The sequence below is a fragment of the Micropterus salmoides genome, unplaced genomic scaffold, assembly GCF_014851395.1.
Source record: "Micropterus salmoides isolate LMB-PRFRI ecotype aquatic unplaced genomic scaffold, ASM1485139v1 Ms_hic_scaffold_21, whole genome shotgun sequence".
Lineage (NCBI taxonomy): Eukaryota > Metazoa > Chordata > Actinopteri > Centrarchiformes > Centrarchidae > Micropterus > Micropterus salmoides.
Genome location: NW_024041262.1, coordinates 23,146,708 through 23,168,091, shown reverse-complemented (window position 1 = coordinate 23,168,091; position 21,384 = coordinate 23,146,708). Strand labels below are relative to the sequence as shown.

General features: G+C 39.9%; 1 protein-coding gene across 5 annotated transcripts; it reads left to right on the top strand.

The window, feature by feature from the left end:
* The first annotated feature begins 1,208 nt into the window (after window positions 1-1,208).
* Window positions 1,209-20,245, top strand: slc16a5a (solute carrier family 16 member 5a). Of its 5 annotated transcripts, none has more exons than XM_038735133.1 (6): window positions 1,210-1,485; window positions 3,140-3,369; window positions 8,258-8,710; window positions 12,467-12,610; window positions 13,484-14,323; window positions 16,753-20,245. In XM_038735133.1, exons 3-6 carry the CDS (start codon window positions 8,344-8,346, stop codon window positions 17,022-17,024), a joined length of 1,623 nt encoding a protein of 540 aa, XP_038591061.1. In that variant the 5' UTR covers window positions 1,210-1,485; window positions 3,140-3,369; window positions 8,258-8,343; the 3' UTR covers window positions 17,025-20,245. The 5 variants fall into 5 exon arrangements, with proteins under 5 accessions (XP_038591063.1, XP_038591061.1, XP_038591060.1 ...); XM_038735132.1 differs by having other exon boundaries at window positions 3,137-3,369; XM_038735131.1 differs by having other exon boundaries at window positions 3,052-3,369.
* The last annotated feature ends 1,139 nt before the right edge of the window (window positions 20,246-21,384 follow it).

Genomic DNA, 21,384 nt, shown 5'->3' with positions numbered 1-21,384 from the left:
AAAGTAAATGAAGCAGAACAAGAACACAGAGTGTCAGAGATGCAAACCAACAAATATTCTTGTACATCGAAAATGGTGTGACAATCCCCTCCTCCTCCTCCTCCTCCTCCTCCTCCTCCTCCTCCCGAGAGAGATGGTCTCTTAACTGGAAGTCACCTATATCTTTTTGGGATGGGTATCATTAGGATTGTATTGATACTCCTTCTTGGTTCTTTTTCATGACTAAAGTATTTAAAATATATAATTTTATTTTTTAGGATTTGAATTTAATATTTTATTAAAACTAAATGTTTCTAGAAAAAAATAAGACCTACTTTATTAATCCTGCTAGGAGGAATTACATTTTGTCACTTTTATACACACATACAGAACCTATACACATGCAAAGATGTTAGAGGGAGAGGGCTCCAAGCAGGTAGTTCAGGATGTGAGCTGGCCAGTCCACACTGCTCTGTGCTGGACTCGAATCGGCGACTCTCTGTTTCCCAAGCCAAGTACCCACAGACTGAGCGACTGCCACTCCAAAAAACAGTAACGCTTACAAGTCAAGTTATCATGTGTCATTTACACTGAGGACACTAAGGACATGTCCCCACCACTTTTTGAAAACATTTGTTAAATATGTTCTGAAAAATAGCTTGCAACAAGAACAAATTAAAGGTTTATTTGCACAATAAGTATACTATATTTGCAATGTAACTATAGAAGAAACAAATGTGCGTTGTCCCAAAAAAGTAACTGATTATGTGTAATATTCCGTTTTACTATTTTTTTATTTATAAATAGTATAATAGTATAATAGTGTTAAAATATCTCGAGCTAAGTGGGCCCTTATGTCCCCACCACCTTTCAACATAAAGTGACGCCCTTGCACTGTATAATCTTAATAATAAGATTATACAATAAGATTGTAAACAAGTCTGACATATCAAAATAATTCATACTCCTGACATCAAAAATACTGGGTGAAGTTTAGAAAGAATGAAAGCCTTCAGTCAGTATCAGCCCTTCCTCCTCCTCCTCCCCCTCCTCCGTCTGATGCTGGCAGAAAGAGGAGCGGCTGTTTTCTTTCAGCCTGCATACCGGTATTTGTTTACAGGGACTTGTGTCAAACAAAACTAGACAGACAGACAAACAGCTGTCGTCTCAGCTTGTCACTTGCCCAGGCAAGTTGAGCAACATCCGCAAACACCCGGCCTGATCGGTACAGCGCATGTGCAACTCTCAGCTGAGACGAGACGGAAAGAAAAGGCTCCCTCCTTAGCTTCTTTCAGCCTACACCATATGTAGTTTATATTTATTTTGTCATCTATTTGAATTATGAATGGGCCACACGGAGGTTGCTTCTGGGCCGGATGTGGTCCGCGGGCCGCCAACTGAACCCACATTTTGTCACCTACCCCTGGTGGTATGTAGCCATGCAGAAAGCTTTGGTTTTGAGATATCGGACTCTGAAACATCTTCCGCCTCTTCAGTACAAAGGAGGTGAGTAAAATTTTGCGCAACACATGAAATTTTTATTATTATTTATTACACATGAAAAAACAACCACACACCTTAAACCAAAGTGACAGATATATCTCAAAAACAAACAGTGGTGGAGGAAGTTTTCAGTTCCTTCCTACATAAGTTAAAGTAGGTGTTGTTACTACACTCTAAAAATACTTTGCTACCTCTATTGAAAATTAATAATTAGGAAAATGTATAGTCTTCTTAAAGTATTAAAAGTATTATATTCAGTTTACTAACAGAGATGAGCAAAGAAACCAGAAAATATTCACATTTAAGAAGCTGGAATCAAAGAAGTTTGACTTTTTTCAATCAAAATAGAGCCCAAAGTGACACCTTCACAATGCTTGTTGTGTCCAAACCTCAACATTATTAACAAACATTTAAATTAATCCAATCATTAAAAGGAAAAGCAGCAAAACTTCACATGAAGCTGAAACCATGAATTGTTGTTATATAATATATTTTTATTAAAATACTTGACTACTCATTTTCTTTAAGGGATTAATCGACTAATCATTTCAGCTCCACTAGATTAAACTGTTCTGTAGTTTAATTTATGACAAAGCATCATCGTAATAAGTGGCATAAAAAGAAAACTCACATCAGTACAGTATTCGAGTACTTGTTACATCCCAACACTGGAAACCAAAGTGAGTGAGGTAACTGTTGCTTTGCACCTGTAACCACAACCAACCAACAGTGACGTCACGACATCCTGGAGTACACGTCACTGCAACAAGGTGAGAAGTTAAACCACCAGAGGTCAGCAAGATTAAGACTATCACGGTGTGTTGAGTAAAAGTGGCAGGACCAGAGGGGGAAAATACTCGTAAAAGTCCTGCATTCACAATCTTACTCAAAGTGCAGAAGTATTATCAGCAAAATGTACAAAAAGTTTCAAATTAACAATATATATGCAAAATTCCTACCAGAGCAAGGTTTCCATTATAACAAAAGCTATTACTTCAGACAGTATTGTTGTTATATGACCAGCTGCTCTTCCAGTGGGGAAAGTAATCAGATCCTTTACTTAATCAGAAATAGCTTTATTGCCAATTTGACTAGTCCTATGTATATATATATATAAGAATTTGACAAAATATGCATTATAGAACAATAATAAAGACTAATGTTAATTTGCATTTATTTATTTACATAAAAACAAAAAAGCAGCAGTATAGCCTAAGTAAAAGTGCTTAAACCTTTGTGTAAAAGTACTGCAATCAAAACATTAGGCTACTTAAGCAGTAGCAAAGTTTACTTAAAAGTACTCGCAGTGCAGTATAATGTTCCCTGTCAGTGTTTCTGATGTTTCTGGATTAATATTGCTGCTGCATTAATGTTTTTTATGTTGCATTTTACTGCTGCAGATGTTTAAGGTTGAGCTCATTCTTTATATCCTGCTGAGAAGTTTAATCTGCAGTAATGCATCACATTCTATATGATCATCATATGTTTGTTGGGTTGCTGTTTTCAGCTTTGTGATGATGCATTTTCCAGCTGATCCAAGGAGGGTTTAAAAAGATTATTCTGCTTAAGTTGTAGGAGGAACACTTCATCCTTTATCAGAGACAAACTTGTCTCATCCCTTACCGCCCCTTTCGGGCGCCTGTGTGTGGTGCAGCAGGGCCGGGGCCTGCATAGCATCCGCATCCGACCCTCGCAGTCGGCCACGTCCAGTCTCCGCCCACCGTGAGCGCGCGGGCGGACGCAGCAGCTCCGTGAGGAGGAGGCTCCCGGACGGCAGTTGCGGCTCCCCGGCAGTCATCGAGGAGCTACCGCGCCTGTATGTTTGTGTGTGAAGCAGAGGAGGAAGAGGGAGGGGACTGACAGGAGCAGGACGACCAACAAAAAAAGGTGATTTTATTCTCACATTTTAGAACGGAAGAGATGTAACCAGTGAAATCGTTTCCTCTTTTCTGCGCAAGTGCTGAACCCGTGAGGTTCAGCATATGAATCAATAAAAAGGTCAGGAAAAAAATATATGAGGCAAGGTTGCTTTTTCTGAAGCGACACGTTTAGTGTGGCAGAAGATTATAACAGGGCTGCGGTGGGTCTGGACTGATAGTCCGCGTTTTGCTGAGCTTTCCAGACGTAAACAAGCCGACATAATTACGAGCTGCCACGTGGGTGAAGCTTGCAAAACGACTGCCTGTTAATACAGTAAAAAAATGTGGACGAAGAAAATATTTAAAGCAGATCAAGGTCAGGAAGTGCAGCTTGGCGTCAGTCTACAAAACCCCCTATCTGATATGTCAAACAGGGACAATTACGCAGCGCTCCCATCCCTCCGTGGGGCTGTCCCACGGGGGAGATCAGCTGCTCAGCATCACTTTAATTTATAAAGGGAGACACGCAGAGGATTCTCCCAACACACTTCCTCACCCCTGACACCTTTTTAATTACATTTAAGAGATGTATTTGTCTGCAGTGGAGCATGCAGGAGGTGAGAGAGAAAAACAGGACGTCCTGGCTTGGAGGCTCAGATTGCTGAGATATGTGCGGGACCTTTTCCTTGTCACTGATCCATTACACACTCAGAATAGTAAGAGGAATATGAAGGGAAGAAATAAGTGAGTGACAGCCAAACACTATATGGCCTAAAGTAGCCTGTGTGCACAGCCCTGCCCTGTCCAGTTTGTTGCTTTTGCTCTGGAGCTGTTTTTCATGGCTTTCACTAGTCTCAGTTTGTATCTCATTACATTTGAGCCACAGAGCTAAGCATCCCATTTCGAGAGTTAATACAGTGGTTTACCAACAGGTAACGCTGTTCTGAATGGATCTACAGAATCCTCGAAGAATATTCACTACATATTCTGTCTGTTGCACAACAGAAGACTTCAGATCCCCCGTTTCTTAAAGGAAAAAAAATGTCTATTTGTTTTCTTGCCAAGAGTTTAGGTGAGAAGATAACAATCTCATGTCTGTAAGGTAAAAATATGAAGCTGCAGCTGGCTAGTTTATAGCTTAGCACATTAATCCGGAAACTGATGGAAACAGCTAACATGGCTTTGTCCAAAGGGAACAAAATCTGCAGGTCAGCACCTCTAAAGCTCACTAATAAACTTGTTGTAGCTCGTTTGTTCTGGACAAAACAACACAATAAACTGCACTACCAGCAAAGACTCCAGGAAGTTACCCATCTGATCCAATAAATAGTCCAGTTCAATACCTCCATAAAACGTTTATTTGTCTTTTTTATACTTCGATTTCTGTACAGATTAACCAAACAAGATACAACATGTTGATTAGTGATCTTTAGAGGTGCTGCTAGGTAGATTTTGTAACCTTTGGGCAGAGCCAGACTAGTTTCCCAGTAGTCTTAATGCTAAGCTAAACTAACCAGCCCTTGACGTCAGCTTCATATTTACTGGTCAGGCGTTAGAGTGGTATCAACCTGCACATCTAACTCTCGGTAAGAAAGAAAATAAGCATATTTCCAAAATTGACGAACTATTCATAACATCTTTGTTTGGATTAGGAATTTTGGTAAAATTTGGTAAATGGGTTTAAAACATTTTTTTGTTGCGGAGTGATTGTCAGTTTTTTTCATCCAGATGGTTAGAAGAGTCTGAGGATTCAGGGCAAAGGTTGGTGTTGCTAAACAACCATCTGAGGTTTTTAAAGATCACTGGATATTTATTTTTCAGCAAATCAGATGCTCAAATGTAATGAGAGACACATACTGGGGCTCAGTTTCAGCACGGCTCCTAAAGTTGTTCAAGATAAATCTCAATGCTACAACATGAAAAGCTATTTTAAACAGAAATAAACTGGTTTTCCCGGTTTGGTGTGGAAGAATGTGACTGATCTGTGGAGAGCCCCTGACAATATAACCCACCCCAACACCTTTGGGATGAACTGGATCGCTTATGCAAATAGCAAGTAGAAAAAAACCCACATCAGTCATGCAGAGATCAGTATTTGAAATGATGTAGAATAAGAATGATTCACTGTATTACTGTCTTTTAATATAAACATTGTAATCTAATGTCTGTCATTATTATGATTTGACTTAACTGCATCAGGTTTGCTGTTGTAAAAACGGCAAAGCATTGTGTATAATGTCCGGGAGTACACACACTGTACATTTGGCCATAGAGTGTAAAAGTACATTGACGCTAGCTAAGAGTTTTGTTCTCAGGAACTTAATCTCAGAAGATGTTGCTCTGCTTAGTGGGTGATGCATCTGAAAGTTGTAATAGAGTCTCAGGGGAAAAATTTGGCTGGGACATTTGCTTTTCATTCACAGGGTTTTCACGAGTGCATGTTAGTCTCTCGCTAGCCAGATTCCTTAAAGCCATCAAACCGCTCACTCACAGTCTGACCTGCAGACATACAGTCCATCCGGGATGTCATCTTCTGATTTTAATAGAAGAAACCTTTATTGTCACATACACATTGTGAAATTAATTCTTTGCATTTAACCCAGCGCCCGGGGACCAACTCCAGATGTATGTATCAGTGTCTAGTCAATGTCACTGACTGGAGAACCTAACGTGTTTTTGATGGTGGGGGAAACCCGGAGCACCCACACAGACACAGGGAGAACATGCAAACTCCACACAGAAAGGCCTGGACGACCAGGGTTTGAACCCGTGACCTTCTTGCTGTGAGGACACAGTGCTATCCACTGGACAACCGTGCCACCCAGTGGTGATCCAGTTTATAAATGCTTATAAATCTCAATTGATCGCCTGTAAGACCTGAAGCTCCTACAGGAAATGAGTTGCTGCGGGCTCCTGGGGGAATTCTGGACAGTAGACTGGAAATCGTCGGGAGTTTCTGGAGTTTCTCCTTAGCTCAAGAGCTTTTCGGCTCATTGTTTTGTTTTTACAGCCTGCAACTTTATTGTTTGGGTTCACTCCCGATGCGCTCATCAGCTCTTAGCAGCAGCAAGCAGCTGTTTTCAGCAGAACGGTTCTGATAAAGCGATTGTACGCTACCTGTCCAGCACCAAACAGCAGACAAAGTAAGTAAACATAGTGGAGAACTTATCAGCTAAATAAATAACAGTTTGGCATAAACCAGCAGATCAAAATCTATTTAGTTAGGAATTGCAATCAATAGATATTTCCCTCAAAATCATAGATGTCATGATTCATTTTCATTTTCTACCTTATACAGTATCTCACAAAAGTCAGGACACCCCTCACTCCTTTTTGTAAATATTTGATTATATCTTTAAATGACACTTTGCTACAATGTAAAGTAGTGAGTCTGCAGCTTGTATAACAGTGTAAATTTGCTGTCCCCTCAAAATAATACATCACACATCCGTTAAAAGTGAAAGTCCACATTGGTCCCAGTCAGTATTCTGTGTGGCCACTATTATTTTCCAGCGCTGCCTTAACCCTCTTGGGCATGGAGTTCACCAGAGCTTCACAGGTTGCCACTGGAGTCCTCTTTCACTCCTCCATGACGACATCACGGAGCTGGTGGATGTTTGAGACCTTGCGCTCCTCCACCTTCAGCTTGAGGAGGCCCCACAGATGCTCAATAGGGTTTAGGTCTGGAGACATGCTTGGCCAGTCCGTCACCTTTACCCTCAGCTTCTTTAGCGAGGCAGTGGTCGTCTTTGAGGTGTGTTTGTGGTCATTATCATGTTGGAATACTGCCCTGCGGCCCAGTCTCAGAAGGGAGGGGATCCTGCTCTGCTTCAGTATGTCACAGTGCATGTTGGCATTCATGGTTCCCTCAATGAACTGTAGCTCCCCAGTGCCGGCAGCACTCAAGCTCATCTGAACCAAATAAGTTTATCTTGGTCTCATCAGACCACAGGACATGGATCCATGTCATAGTCTGCTCGTCTTCAGCAAAATGTTTGCAGTTGTGCATCATCTTTAGAAGAGGCTTCCTTCTGGGACGACAGCCATGCAGACCAATATGATGCAGTGTGCAGCGTACGGTCTGAGCACTGACAGGCTGACCCCCCACACCTTCATCCTCTGCAGCAATGCTGGCAGCACTCATCTATTTCCCAAAGACAACCTCTGGATATGACGCTGAGCACGTACACTCGACTTCTGTGGTCGACCACGGCGAGGCAGGAACCTGTCCTGTTGAAGCGCTGTATGGTATTGGCCACCGTGCTTTTTCAGATCCTCAAAGTGTTCTTTGCCATGAGGTGCCATGTTGAACTTCCAGTGACCAGTATGAGGGAGAGTGAGAGCGATAACACTAAATTTAACACACTTGCTCCCCTTTCACACCTGAGACCTTGTAACATTAATGAGTCACATGAGGGAAAATGGCTAATTGGGCCCAATTTGGACATTTTCATTTTTGTTGCCAGTGGTTTAGACATTAAAGGCTGTGTGATGTGTTATTTTGAGGGGACAGCAAATTTACACTGTTATACAAGCTGCAGACTCACTACTTTACATTGTAGCGTAGTGTCATTTCTTCAGTGTTGTCACATGAAAAGATATAATCAAATATTTACATGAATGTGAGTGGTGTACTCACTTGGGTGAGTACTGTATCACCACTAGGTCTTCGGTCAAATGACCACAGTTTGGTTGTTCCTCACTTTCGACTGAACATAAAAAAGGTGATTTTGAAGTGGTGGTTCCAACACACTGATTTTAAAAAGCAGCTGAAGTTTTTTTTTTATCTTTTGTTGCTTAAGTTTTATTGTTTTGTTTCTAATACATTTGCTCTTGTGAAGCACTTTGTGTCTTCCTCTCTGAAAGATGCTTTACAAAATAAAATAAACTTCACTTGTTGTCTTTTGTTGCCATAGGTCGCAGCAGTTATGGTGCCATGGACCACAAAGATAATCACACACCCTACAGAACTAACACTGGAGCCTGAACTGCCTTGCAGAAAATGACTCAGAGAAATGGAACGAGAGGGGCGAGTGATCGCCGCCTCCACCCGCAGGCCTCCGTGGTTTATGAGCAGGCCAACGGTATGGAGCACGACAAAGTTCGAGAGTCAAATGACTGTCAATCAGAAGAGGGGTCACAGGGGGGTGAATGCAGAGAGTCAGTGGCTGTAACGGGAGCAGTCACTGCTCCGGATGGCGGGTGGGGCTGGGTGGTGTTGGCTGCCACCATCATGGTCCTGGCTTTGACCCTGGCGTTCCCCTCCTGTGTGGGAATCTTCTACAATGACCTGCAGAATGAGTTTCGCGCCTCCAACAGCGAAACCTCCTGGGTGCCCTCCATCATGACGTCGGTGCTTCATGCGGGAGGTAAAGTAGACAGACCAGGAAATAAACTGGTCTGTATTCAGTTAGTTCTGTTTTTAGTTAATGAATAACTTTAATAACTGTACCTATTACTCATTTATGCTGTGTATATTAAATACACTGTGGTGCATGATATATTTTTTGTTGGAATAATTCCACTGTATTATTTTCAGCTTTTGCAGAGGTTATCATAACTTCTCCTGCAGTTAATTATCACTTTCAGCACAATTAATATTACATGTGTAACATTTAAGTTGCCCTTTAATGCTCCCTAGTCTCAAAGGTAATTTTAGCTCCTACCTGCTGTTGGTATAGAGGGAAAATGTGAAACCCAAGAGAGAAATTGGCTGTGTTTTTAAATGGCCCTGCTGTCTTGGTGTTGATTTGAAGAATATTATCCCATGAGAAACTGCAGCCCGTTTATTAGCCAAAGCTCAGAGGTACTTGGCACTCGACACATCAAGAGTTTAGAGTCACAAAGAAATAATAATCCCAAACTGTGAAGTGGCACTGTGTAACTTCTAAAAGACAAAATATCACATTTATTCCTTTTACAGGTGAAAAGTTGAACTCATTAGTAATAAAACACAATTGTTTGAATCAATATGCTCAGGGGCTTTGCAGCTAAAGCCTCACTTGGTCTGCTATGACCGGTAGCTTATGGTGGCTAATGTTAGCAACATCTGATACATGTTGTTGAGTTAGTTTTCTGACCACTGAGCTACTGACTCTATGGCATTTACTAATTTAATACTCATTCATTTCATTTACTATTAAATTGTAATTACCACTTGTGGCCACAGAGGTCACTATGCAGCAAAAATTACATAAGCGCTCTCTAATAAATATTGATGCTTCATTATCTAGAGCTTTTATTAACTTTAAGACACAGTATTTAGCATATTTTATCCACCAGAACTGAATATTAGATGTTTTATTAAGAAAAACAGGATTTCCTTTAGGGTCTTTTAAAGTTATAAGTTAAGTTATATCAAATATATAGTGAGAAGGCTGAAAGAGACTCCTCTATTCTTTGACATGAAAGCCCAAAAGATGTGTTATTAAAATAACAGCATCAAAAATGAAAGCAATACAGTTGGGAAGTGAAGAATAACTGTGTGTGCAACGGTGTGTTTTGCATTCCTCTCTTCCACTGATTAGTTCTGCAAATAACAATTATTTTCCTTATGTGCTTTCATTTACTATTATAAATGACCAAAAAATAACAGCAATTCCTCACGTTTAAGAAGATGAAACCAGCAAATGTTTCGCATTTCTGCTGAAAAAAATGGCTGAAACGATTAATCAATAATCAAAATAGCTGTCGATAAATTTTCTTTCATGGAAAGATCGATTAATTGGCTAATCGTTGCAGCTTTACCGCTGATCTGCTGTTAAAAAGGCACATCATTTATCCTGTCAAACAGACAAAGAAAGGAATAACTTAATGTATAACAATCGCCGAATTTACAAGAAGGGACAAATAATTAAGCATTTGTTGTAGACAGTTTCACAAAGTTATAAAGTTTCCACTAACTCAACAACTCACAAAACTATGTGAACTATGTTATATTGGAAAGTTCAATAATGAACCCTGTGATAGTTGTGAGCTATATAGAATATAGATGATCGAGGTGAATGGCTGTCTTCTGATCAGCTATAGAGTAACAAATTAGACCTGTTATTTATTTTGGTAACTTCACGTTTCTGTCTGTCTGTATAGCAGAATATAGATTTTATGACCCAGCCTGCTGTGCCTGTAAGAGATCAGTACAAGTCAAACAGAGATAAGAGTCTGAAGTGGTGAGAGTAATTTCACAGCATATCAAGCCCCTGGACACACTAGCCAGAAGGAATGTAGTTAATTTGGCCCTCTAACTCTTTCTAACTTAGAGGGATCAGAAACTGTTTTTTTGAGGTGTAAGTGGATATCTTGATCGTAGGGTTGAAGTAATATAACTCGAGGTGTTACCCAATATGCAAAATCAACTATTGTTTCCAGGCAGAAGATAATCTCTCCATTTTATCAGATTTATTTGATTTCATTATTCCTCCTCTTTCTGTCACAGCGTCACTCCCTGTTTTTTAGCAAAAAACAAATAGTAATGTTTTTTTAATATGTCTTTGAGATTTATTTCTAATAAGGTGTGACATATCAGGGTGCTGATCAGACAGCATGGGTATTACTTAGGCTGACCACAATAAAAGGCCTTAGGCTGGCCACAATAAAAGGCCTTAGGCTGGCCACAATAAAAGGCCACTCGAATATGTGGGGCAATGGGGGCAAAAACAACAGTGTTTATAATTTTGTTCAGTATAAAATATATTATAGGATATTATAGGAACATATAAATGTGTGATTAGATATCAAATAACAAAAGGGATAAAAATTAAAAGAAAATAATGAACTGTTTAGTCATGATTTCTAAAAGGCAACAAAATCTGCTCATGAAGTTAGTTTTTCTAATATGTTAAACCCCATCCCCCACGTACACCGTCCTGCTGCCGCAAACTCTCACTAGAGCACTACATGTGGATCAATCCGCCGCTGAATATAGTACCTAACAAATCGACCAGCTGTTTTAGGAAATTTCTGAGCCTGGTGTAAAACAGAAACTGTATATTTGTGAGCCGTTCTGTGAGTTTAAGTCTTCAGTTGGAACTGATGGGTTTGGGTCTGAGAGCCACAAACAGTTTAATGAAGTCAGAAAGTATTGAGAGACGAACTAACACATTGTTTTTGGACTTTTCATGGGATTTGCATACAGTAAGAATTATCCTTTAAGCTGCTGCATCCTGAACAGTAAGTAAGTAGATCTGTGTAGACTAGAGGGCCCTTTTATGTATAAAGAGCTACAACAGTGTGAGGGTGGTGTGATAATTGCACACAGTTCTCATGGTGTTCGGAGACAGGAATGCTTTGATCTTCGAAATCTTCCTGACCTGACAGAAACAGGAATCTCAGGTTTATCGTAAGCTGTACAAAATTTGAGCTGCTCATCAGCCAAAGTTCAGAAGGTTGAAGAATTTATTCTTCAGCAACTAAAGCTGTAATAGTAGTTTACTTGAAAGTAAAGTACAGACACAAACTGAAACAAGGGGAAGCACATGAGTATTAACTGTGATGTTTTCAAACTTTGTGGTGAAAATGTTTTATCTGGCTTTGAGGCTCCTTGAGGAGAAACTTTAATGAAAAATGAGTCTTTAAACTTAGGCCGCCTGTGGGTTTGTATAGGCTCAGTTAGGTCCATTTGTACCTTGCAGCCCTGTTGGCCAACAACCAAGGCACTTCCAGTGTGTGTTGAATTTACCACCCCTGTTGGTGACCTTCAACCAATATACCCCTCTGTGTTTAGTACTGAGGCTTCAGAATAAGCAACATAATGTGAAACGTTCTCTTCTCTCCAGGGAAAGATTAATCATGAGCAGCAAGTGAGGTAAAACAACACGGTAGAGATGGGAACATTTGTTCAACACCAATAATTTTCATGCTGACGTAACAATATCGTGTTGCACTGACAGTTTTATGGGTCAACGAACTACTGTACTTAATTTATACACCATCTGTCTGTAATACACTAATTGAGCAAACCTACTTTCAGTCAGTACTTTCATTCAGCCGCTACAGATTACAGCCAAACAAAGTTATGTGAAACCCGCTGCAGGATTACGAAAATGACCTCGTCTCTGCCTTGTAAGCTTTTGCCCATTTCTGCTCCATCCTGCATTAAACTAAGAGCATTACATTTTTATCCACAGGTCCCTTTTGCAGCGTGTTGGTGGAGAGATTAGGTTGCAGAGCGACGGTCATGTTGGGCGGAGTCCTGAGTGGTCTTGGAATGGCTGCCAGTTCGTTTACCCAGTCCATCAGCCAGCTCTACGTTACAGCTGGGGTCATTACAGGTCAGCAAACACTCAACAGCTTTATTAACCAAGCGGATATTTGATTTCCGTGGTTACACAAAACGGTACACTACCTACCCAACAAACAGCAGACACAGAATATTTAGCAGCTGAAGTGCTGCCACCAGAAATTTTGGACATCCATTCATCTGGACACAGCTTCAAATGAAAGCTAATGTTGCTCCATGTGTAAATAGACGTTAGCAATGACAACTTGTTTTTAAGATTCTCCTTCTTGGAGTTTTCTGCCAGAAACATCCAAAGCAATACAGCTTTAAACTTTAAATAGGAAAACAAAAACAAAATTAAAGGATAACTCCAGTTCCTTTATAATTTTAGTCATTATTTATGACAAAATTTGACTTAATCAAGTAAAATACTTGCTGAGATTTGGGAACATGACGCCGTCTCTACAATGAAATCCAACAGGAAACAAAGAAAGATCATCGCACAGGTTCAATCAAATTGTTGGACTAGGAAGTCTTTTTGTAAATGTTTATGACAGACAGTTATAATGCTTATATGATAAGCCTTTGTTTAGTTAAGTTTAGTTAACCTGGGAGTTTGCTGTTTGTGTTTCTTGTCCCCCTAAGCAACGATCACTTTGTTCCTAGATCTCAGCAATAAACTTGACGAAGACAATCTTATTATTTCAGATTGGAATCAAAGCGTCAAAAAGTACAAAAATAAGACCCAAGTTTTTATAAACTGGACTTTTAAAGCAGAGTGTTCAGAATACTTCAGATTGGGAAAGATGCCTACACAATATAAGACATCTATACGTACTGCACATTTTCTATAAATAGGCTACATAATATTTCAGTAATCACCGTGCTGTCCCTGATGTTGTACCTGCATCTTTCATTTTTACAGGACTTGGTTTCTGCTTCAGCTTCCAACCAGCTGTGACAATCCTGGGGCACTACTTTGTGCGTCGTCGTGCGTTTGCCAACGCCATGTCCTCCACAGGCACAGCCCTGGGACTGTGCGTGCTACCTATCCTGGGTAACTACCTCCACACAGAGCTGGGCTGGAGAGGGAGTTTCCTTGTTTTGGGGGCTGTCCTGCTTAACTGCTGCGTGTGCGGAGCAGTGATGAGGCCCCTCCAGCCCCGCAAGCATCGAGGCCAGCCACTGATGAACCACGGACCCCCTCCGTCAGAGGAGGAAAATGTGAGGAAGGAAAATGGTTGGGTGAGAACGGCATGGAGGTACCTGTTGGCTTCCCTGAGCAAACACATGGCCTTTGATCAGCTCTGCAACAACTCTCGTTACTGTATGTATGCCATCGGCATCACCTGGATGATGCTTGGGTTTGTGGTGCCCTTAGTGTATCTGGTTCCCTACGCCACAGATAACAACATGGAGCAGGGGCGCGCTGCACTCCTGCTCTCCATCCTGGGTGTCGTTAACGTCGTGGTGAGGCCGCCCATTGGCATCATCTTCAACATGCCCTGGTTCAAAGGGCGACACATTTATGTATTTTCCGCAGCTTTGCTGGTCAACGGCCTCAGTAACAGCATCTGCTGCATCGGGCCCAGCTTTGCTGTACTGCTGACTTATGTGGTGATCTACGGGCTGTCCATGAGTGTGGTGGGCTCCCTGATGTTCACTGTCCTCATGGATATAGTGGAGATGAGCCGCTTCCCCTCGGCTCTGGGCCTGCTCGCTATCATGGAGAGCATCACGCTGCTCATTGGGCCTCCACTGGCAGGTAACGTAAACACAGAGAGAGCTGTTGAGTGAGAGATGGAGAGGAAAGATATGGCGGAAATGTAGGACACACTCGCATTATAACCAAAACATCTCGATAGAATTTGCCTCAGTGTGGTTTTACAGGACTCAGGCAGATTGAAGTTAGAAACAGCTTCATTCATGGGAGAGCTGCTCCGAAGGTAGAAATGATCATTGGTCAAAAAACTGTACAAAACATTGTTGTGTCGCATACTTCATACTAACAGTATACTATGCTATACCATATTAGTATACCACAGTTAGTGTACAAGAAATCAGCATCCATCAGAAAGAGAACAGATTTTAAACTGTAGACCTTCACGCTGCCACACCACCACCTGCAGTTTATTTTAATGTTTTTCAGCTGTGAGCAGCTTCTCCATTTCCTTTCTGCATCACGCTGTCAGTTTAATAACTAGATTTCTCTTTTATGGCTGGACTTTATTAGTTAGTTTTCCTTGAACACACTACATAGTCAAAACTGCCTTTGAATTAGTGTGATGCATGGAACTGGAGCGAAAGCTTGTGATACAAAACCTAACAAGTCAAAAAACCTGATGAGAGGAAGCTTTGTTTAAGCTGTTGACCACAATGAAGCACAAATTGAAGCACATCATGGGGAAGCAGAGGTAGTTTAAGGTGTCACAAGCCAAAATAAAACTGTGTATCTGTCTAGTATGAAGTCTGTTGACCTTATAATATGAAACAAATCATTGCCAGTTAAATGCTCTCTAGAGTTTGACTACCTCTGCTGATAACATTCGCCTGGTAGCTTCTGTGTTCTCTGACAAGCAGTGAAATGATTTAGACCTCCTGAGCAGCTCTGCCTTTGATAAACATTAACACTTAAAATCAGATGTGCCTGTATCAGACCATTGGGAGCGAAGCTCGGTTCAGTTTCTTGCTGCCTCTTTTCTCTCTGCTGCAGATCAGATATCAGAAGTGCCAAAAGCACATTGAAAGATATTCAAAAGCTCAGAAAACACCTGTGTGTAGGCTCTGCATGTGTGTTTGCATGGGGTTTTCTGCTTGTGTGTTATGTGAATAAAAGGTTCCTCCTGCTCAAGGCTGTTGATGTGTAAATAAAAGCCTGTTATCACTTACTGCTACACAGAGAACAAAAGAATCGAGTGTGCTCTTCATTCTGGTGGGAGTGGAGTTAGTGGCAGCAGAGGGAAAGGACACAGGCTGTCTGTCTCAAATGACTGTGGCATGCTTCCCCTTTTTGTGTGACTTGCTTATTTATATATATATATATATATATAACCGGGCAGTGATGTAACCACAGATACAAGTCAACAGAATCACTTTACACACACAGGGAATTGAGCTTGGTTTGAGAAACTTTTTTACTGATTGATGGCGCTTTATTTTTTTGATGATTGATTAAAAGTCAAACTTCTGTGTTTCCAGATTCTTAAATGTGAATATTTTTACTCAAAACAAGACATTTTATCGGTTTGGAAACACTGATGGACATTTTTCACAATTTTCTGACTTTTTCTTTAAAATTTTATTGACCAAAAAACTGATCAGTTAAATAAGGAAATATTCAACACAGAAATCTACTACTACGTAAATTATTGTTAGTTGCAGCTCTACGGTAGATTATTTAAAAATCCCCAGAAAGTTTCCTGCAGAAACATGATTTTTTTTAATAGTGTAAATATGTGTACTAGAAGGTATTGGAAAGTATTGGGCTCTAAATTAAATAGTCGTTAATCATTATACATTTACTCTTTTAAACTTTCTTTCTCATATGTGATTTATATATTTGCCTGTAGACAAACTTTGCATGTTCAGCTGACCTGCAGTGCACTGATTAAAGGGCTGTGTAGTTTAGGGCTGGACGAAGTGGCCAAAAATGTTATCACGATAAATTGTTTCATATCTTTCAATATCGATAATTATCACGATAAGTATCAAATCGTTATTTCTTTCCGGTTTTAGATTAAGTGAATAAAATCAAACATTTATTGAATATTTATCATATATTATTATTATTATTATTATTATTGATATTATTGTCCAGCCCTACTAAAGGTCAGTGATTCCCAAACGTTTTGGCTTCTAACCCGTCATCCTCAGCTGAGTGATTGTTTTCTTTTTGCATTATTTACTTATTTTTTACAGACTAAAATATCTTCTCGTTTACAAAAAAAGCAGAGGTTTAGAGTTTGGTGTAGCATAAAGATCTCCTACCCTGTTTATCGTCTCCTCACCCCTCAGATTAATCGTACTAATTAACACAACTCTATTTTCTCCATAATTAGGTGCCTTCTTTTGACTTCAAATCCGTTCTTTTCTAGGAAATTATATAAAAACATAAAACCTGTGAAATAAAATGTTGCCACGAAAAGATAAGACATTAAATGCTGCTGTTACTGATGCTTATTCTTGTTGTTGCAGGAGTCCTGATTGACCGTACAGACCAGTACTTCTACGTCTTCTTTGCCTGCAGTGCCGTTGTTGCCTCATCCGCCTTGTTCCTCATCGTGTCATTTTGCTGGCTGGACAAAAAGGACAGGAAGTCGTCAAAGCAGGGTCAGCCCCCCACACTGCCTGAACCAGCGAGACCTGCTGTTGACGTAGCCCCTGGCTGTCATTACAGCAGCGTGCCCACAGAGGGAGACAAAGACAAGGCCTCGGCTAACGGGGCGGAGTATATCACCAGCCTGTGAACATCCTCACACTGTACGTCACCCTTACAAGACGCAAGGTCAAATAGTTTTTCAAATCTTTCCTAATGTTTGCACCAGCTTTCATAGTGCGCCAGATGCTGCAACGTTTTCTTTTATGTGGTTAAATGACACTTCCCCTGACCTGGTCCTCATTTGATCAACTCCCTCCATCTGGTGCGCCATAAAAGTCAAAACAAACACTATGAATAATTTGCTCTGTTTGACCAAGGTCGGACACTTGATTCTACATACCAAAATTAACAGATGTGCACTTACAACTACAACGTGATTGTACCGTTTATTGTAAAATGCTGCTGATCTTGTCCATGTGATCACAAAGTCAATCAGATATGTCACTTTATCAAGCCACAATGCACACACACACAATCCTTTCGTTCTAGATGTTTGCTGGAGTTAAATGTCGTATTAGTATATGATGAGCTTACAGACACAAAGAGTGGGATTTGAGTAGGCAAACTATGAAATTATAGTAGGCCAAGTGGTTGTAATCAAATAACAAGCAAATTTAGCAATAACATGAGATGGAAGGATCAGGAAGTCGCTCCCGGAGAGTACTTCATTATCAAGTGTTAAAAGAGAAAGCTGTTATTCTATATTCTTTATTGTCAACAAATCTCAGATAAAAAAAGCCGACAGTGTGTAATTATTCCCGGATTAACCCAACAGGTAAAATGAGCTGTGGCCTTCCAGTTCCCATGCTACTGTTCTGGAGTACTACCAGGCCCCAAGCGCAACTCAGTGCCTCAACATTAGGTAACAAACCAGATTGACACAGTGCCTGTTTGTGCCAGTTCAGCCTGGTTTCCACTTCATTTCAGTTCAGCAGACAAAGCAGCACATGCTTCACAGGGCTTTTCGTGGCTGAATCCAAAAGTTAAATGTGCTGTCTCTGCCTTAAGTTTAGCACGGCATCTCCACCTGGTGCTGTTTGATTATCAGCTGATAGAGATTCTACATCATATCACCACACTACAGTTAAGGCCCCATCCACGCTACTACGGCTTTGTTTTAAAAATGCACAGCTTTTGCTACATTTGCACCTCCTGTCCAGACTGAAACGTCAAATCTGAAGACATAAAAACGGAGATAACGCTGCCAACATCATTGTAGCGTTTTAGTGTGGACAGGCGAAAACAGAGGACTTTAAAAATGATGACACAGAAACTCATCTGCCTTTCTGATTGGGTCTGATTGGGTCTTAGGCCCTGTCTACATGAACACGGGTATTTTCACAGGTATCAGTTCACTGAAACCGAACATTTTTGAAAACATTTAAGAAACTCCGGTTGTCGTGTTGTCGTGTAGACAGTAAAGTAAGTTTATGCCTTGCAATGTCAGTGTGCGCCGTTATCTGCCGTCTTTGATGTCAGATTGTGTGTGCGCCACTCCCTGCTTAGTTTACCATTTTAATAGGGTCTGATTGGCCAATGTGGCTTTACGGTTAGGGTCATATCGCTGCCTGGTGATTTGGCATGCTCTTGACAGTGCTTGAGAGCGTGCTTTTGCGTTTTCGTGTAGACAGAGATATTTTTTTAAATGAAGAAGGAAAAATACCCGTGCATGTGTGGACTAGGCCTCAAAAGTCATGCAAAGCAAAAGCACAAATCTACTGATGTGTGTGTTTTTGTTTTGGTATTTTCATTAAAATATTTTGTACTGTGCAAATAACACTTGTACTGTGTTTTGTTGCAGTCCAGTCTGTTTCCTTCGCCAAATCTTCTGCAACTATAGAGCAGAGAATTTGCTTCCTATTTACACCTGCATGCGCAGTGTACGTGAACGGCCACTAGATGTGCGTTTTCAGTCGTTTTAACATGGACTGAGATCAACTCTGAAACACAGCTTAAACACTGCTGTGGACGGAGATTGTTTTCATTTTAAAACTCCATTATTAAACAAAAACAGTAGTGTGGATGAAGCCTAAGTCAGGCTCTTGCAGCTTCATAACAAGCTGCATGCTGACAGAGCCAAATAGAGCGCAGCCATTGTGATTAAGTGTTGCATGTTTAAAAACAAATGGCCGTAAAACATCTGACATACAGTTATCCTTCTGACTTCCCCGCCTGTGGCACTCCCAAACCCAGTGGTTCATATTGTAATATTTAAATCTTTAAAAAACAGTCTAAAATAAATATATATAGCGCTGGATGAATCCACACGTCGTGCTCTAGTGAGTGTTTGGGGCAGCAGGATCTGGGATTGAGTCAAAATAAACTACAGCGTGTGTGTTCATGGTGATGAAGGAACATGATGTGTTTTTAATAGTTCTTGGACAACAATGGATCTCCACGGCTCAGAGGAAGAAGATATATCAGGTTGTGTTACACACTACTTGTTAGGAAATGAAAAAAAATCGGGTCTTTTCATGGGATTTGTTGACGATAAGAAAAATATAGACCATCACAAGACTTATCTTATAATTATCGGTACCTAGAGACGTAGACGTTTAAACAGGCAGAACAGGATATAGAAAACGAGACTGCTTGCTTTCGGGGTCTTTTTGATATCTTCACCTTTAAAGTAGGAAGATTAATTTCCTATGTCTTGTGAAGGTATTAAACACAGCATGCTGAGCACGTTAGACCCATGTCGATGAAGGCAGATATAAAAAAAAGGCTGAATCTGTTTGTCATTCATTTTCACTTGTTTACTGTTTACGCAGTAATTGATCATCATTTTTGTTACTTTGCTTTTCATTCCTTAATGGAACAGTGCCTTTTTATATAACTAGTGTATTTTTGAAGGATAATCTACAACCACAGGATGATATCGAACCTTTACAGAAGGATAGACGCAGAAGAGTTCATGTTGAATGTCAACTTGACAGCGGTTTAAAACATTTAGTGAGATGAATACTTTGAAGGCACTGAGGACTCAGCAGCTCACATGTTCAAACTCGTTTTTTGACACTGTAACTGAGTTCACTTCAGTTCGAAACAGACATTTTATTTTACAGATTTATCTTTTGATAAATTACTGGGGACTATCACACCACCTGCACAGATTGAACAAAGGTATTTTATGTGACTGAAAATAATAAATTTCAGGTATTGCAGCGAACCAGAGGCTACTCAGCTATGAGAGTATTTATTAGTATTTTTTTTAGGCTTGTCTTGCTTTGGGCCAAATTATATCTTTACTAATAGATTTCTGTATTTATACAGGATGATCAGGGGAGAAATAAATGTTTGGATATCAAAGTTGTCTTTGTTGTGTCTTTTTGTTAGTGTGAATCCAAACATTTCTTTTGTGCATGCATACAAGGGGAACAGAGCATTAAATTTCAACAGCAGTGGTATTTACCCTCAGGTACTAATTAAAAAACAACACCCTTCACATTATACAGGATTAACAACTGTACAACATGTACTGGGGCTCCAGATGGGATCAAACTGCCATGGCAAAAGTATTTTTACCTAATCTTTTTAGAGGTTTTAACATCTTTATTATTTCAGTTGATGTAATGCTTACATGCTGCATATTCTTGGGAGGAAGGATAGTAATCAAGAATGGACGTAGTGGTTGTGTTCTGGGGCTCCGGGTGAGAGATCCGAGGTCAATAGGAGCCAATCATGAGACAATACTTCCACTTGCCTAATTATCAGTTCAGTTTTTGAATAATGCAAAACAGGGAAATGTCTGCGAGAATAAAATACGGCAGCTATGAAATTACAAAACAGTTGATGTAAAATAAAATAAAAATACATTCTTTGCTGTTACAGTAATTGATTTAAGGATACTTAAAAATGACACAATAATACTATTAAAATAATATTAGTTTTAGACTAAACCATGCCGCTTTTTTGCAGTGATGCAAAGTAACTAAATATGTTTACTCAACTACTGTACTAAAGTTTTGAGATACTTATACTGTACTTGAGAATTTCCATATTCTGCTAGTTTATACTCAACCAACAACAATTTAAAGGCAAATATTGTACATTTTACTCAACTTCATTTCTTTGATAGCTGTAGTAAGTGTACTTTCCAGATTCTAATTAATAATACAAAAATAATCAATAAATCAATTATGTATTATTAAATGTTGAGCTAAGAAAAAGCTTTATTGATCCTGGGGTAAATTTACAAGGTAGTTTATAAAGTAATTAAATTAGCCCCACCATTACCAGCTGCAACATTAAAGTGATGCATCAATACATCACTGTGTAAAGATCATTAATGATTTTGCTGGTAAATGTGGGGCTAATTTTAACTACTGTATATACTGCAGGGTGGCGTAATCCATAAAAATACACTTGTATTGTGTAATAATTATCTGAATATGCAAAGTAAATAGTAACTAAAGCTGTCAAATAAATGTATTGGAGTAAAAGGTTAA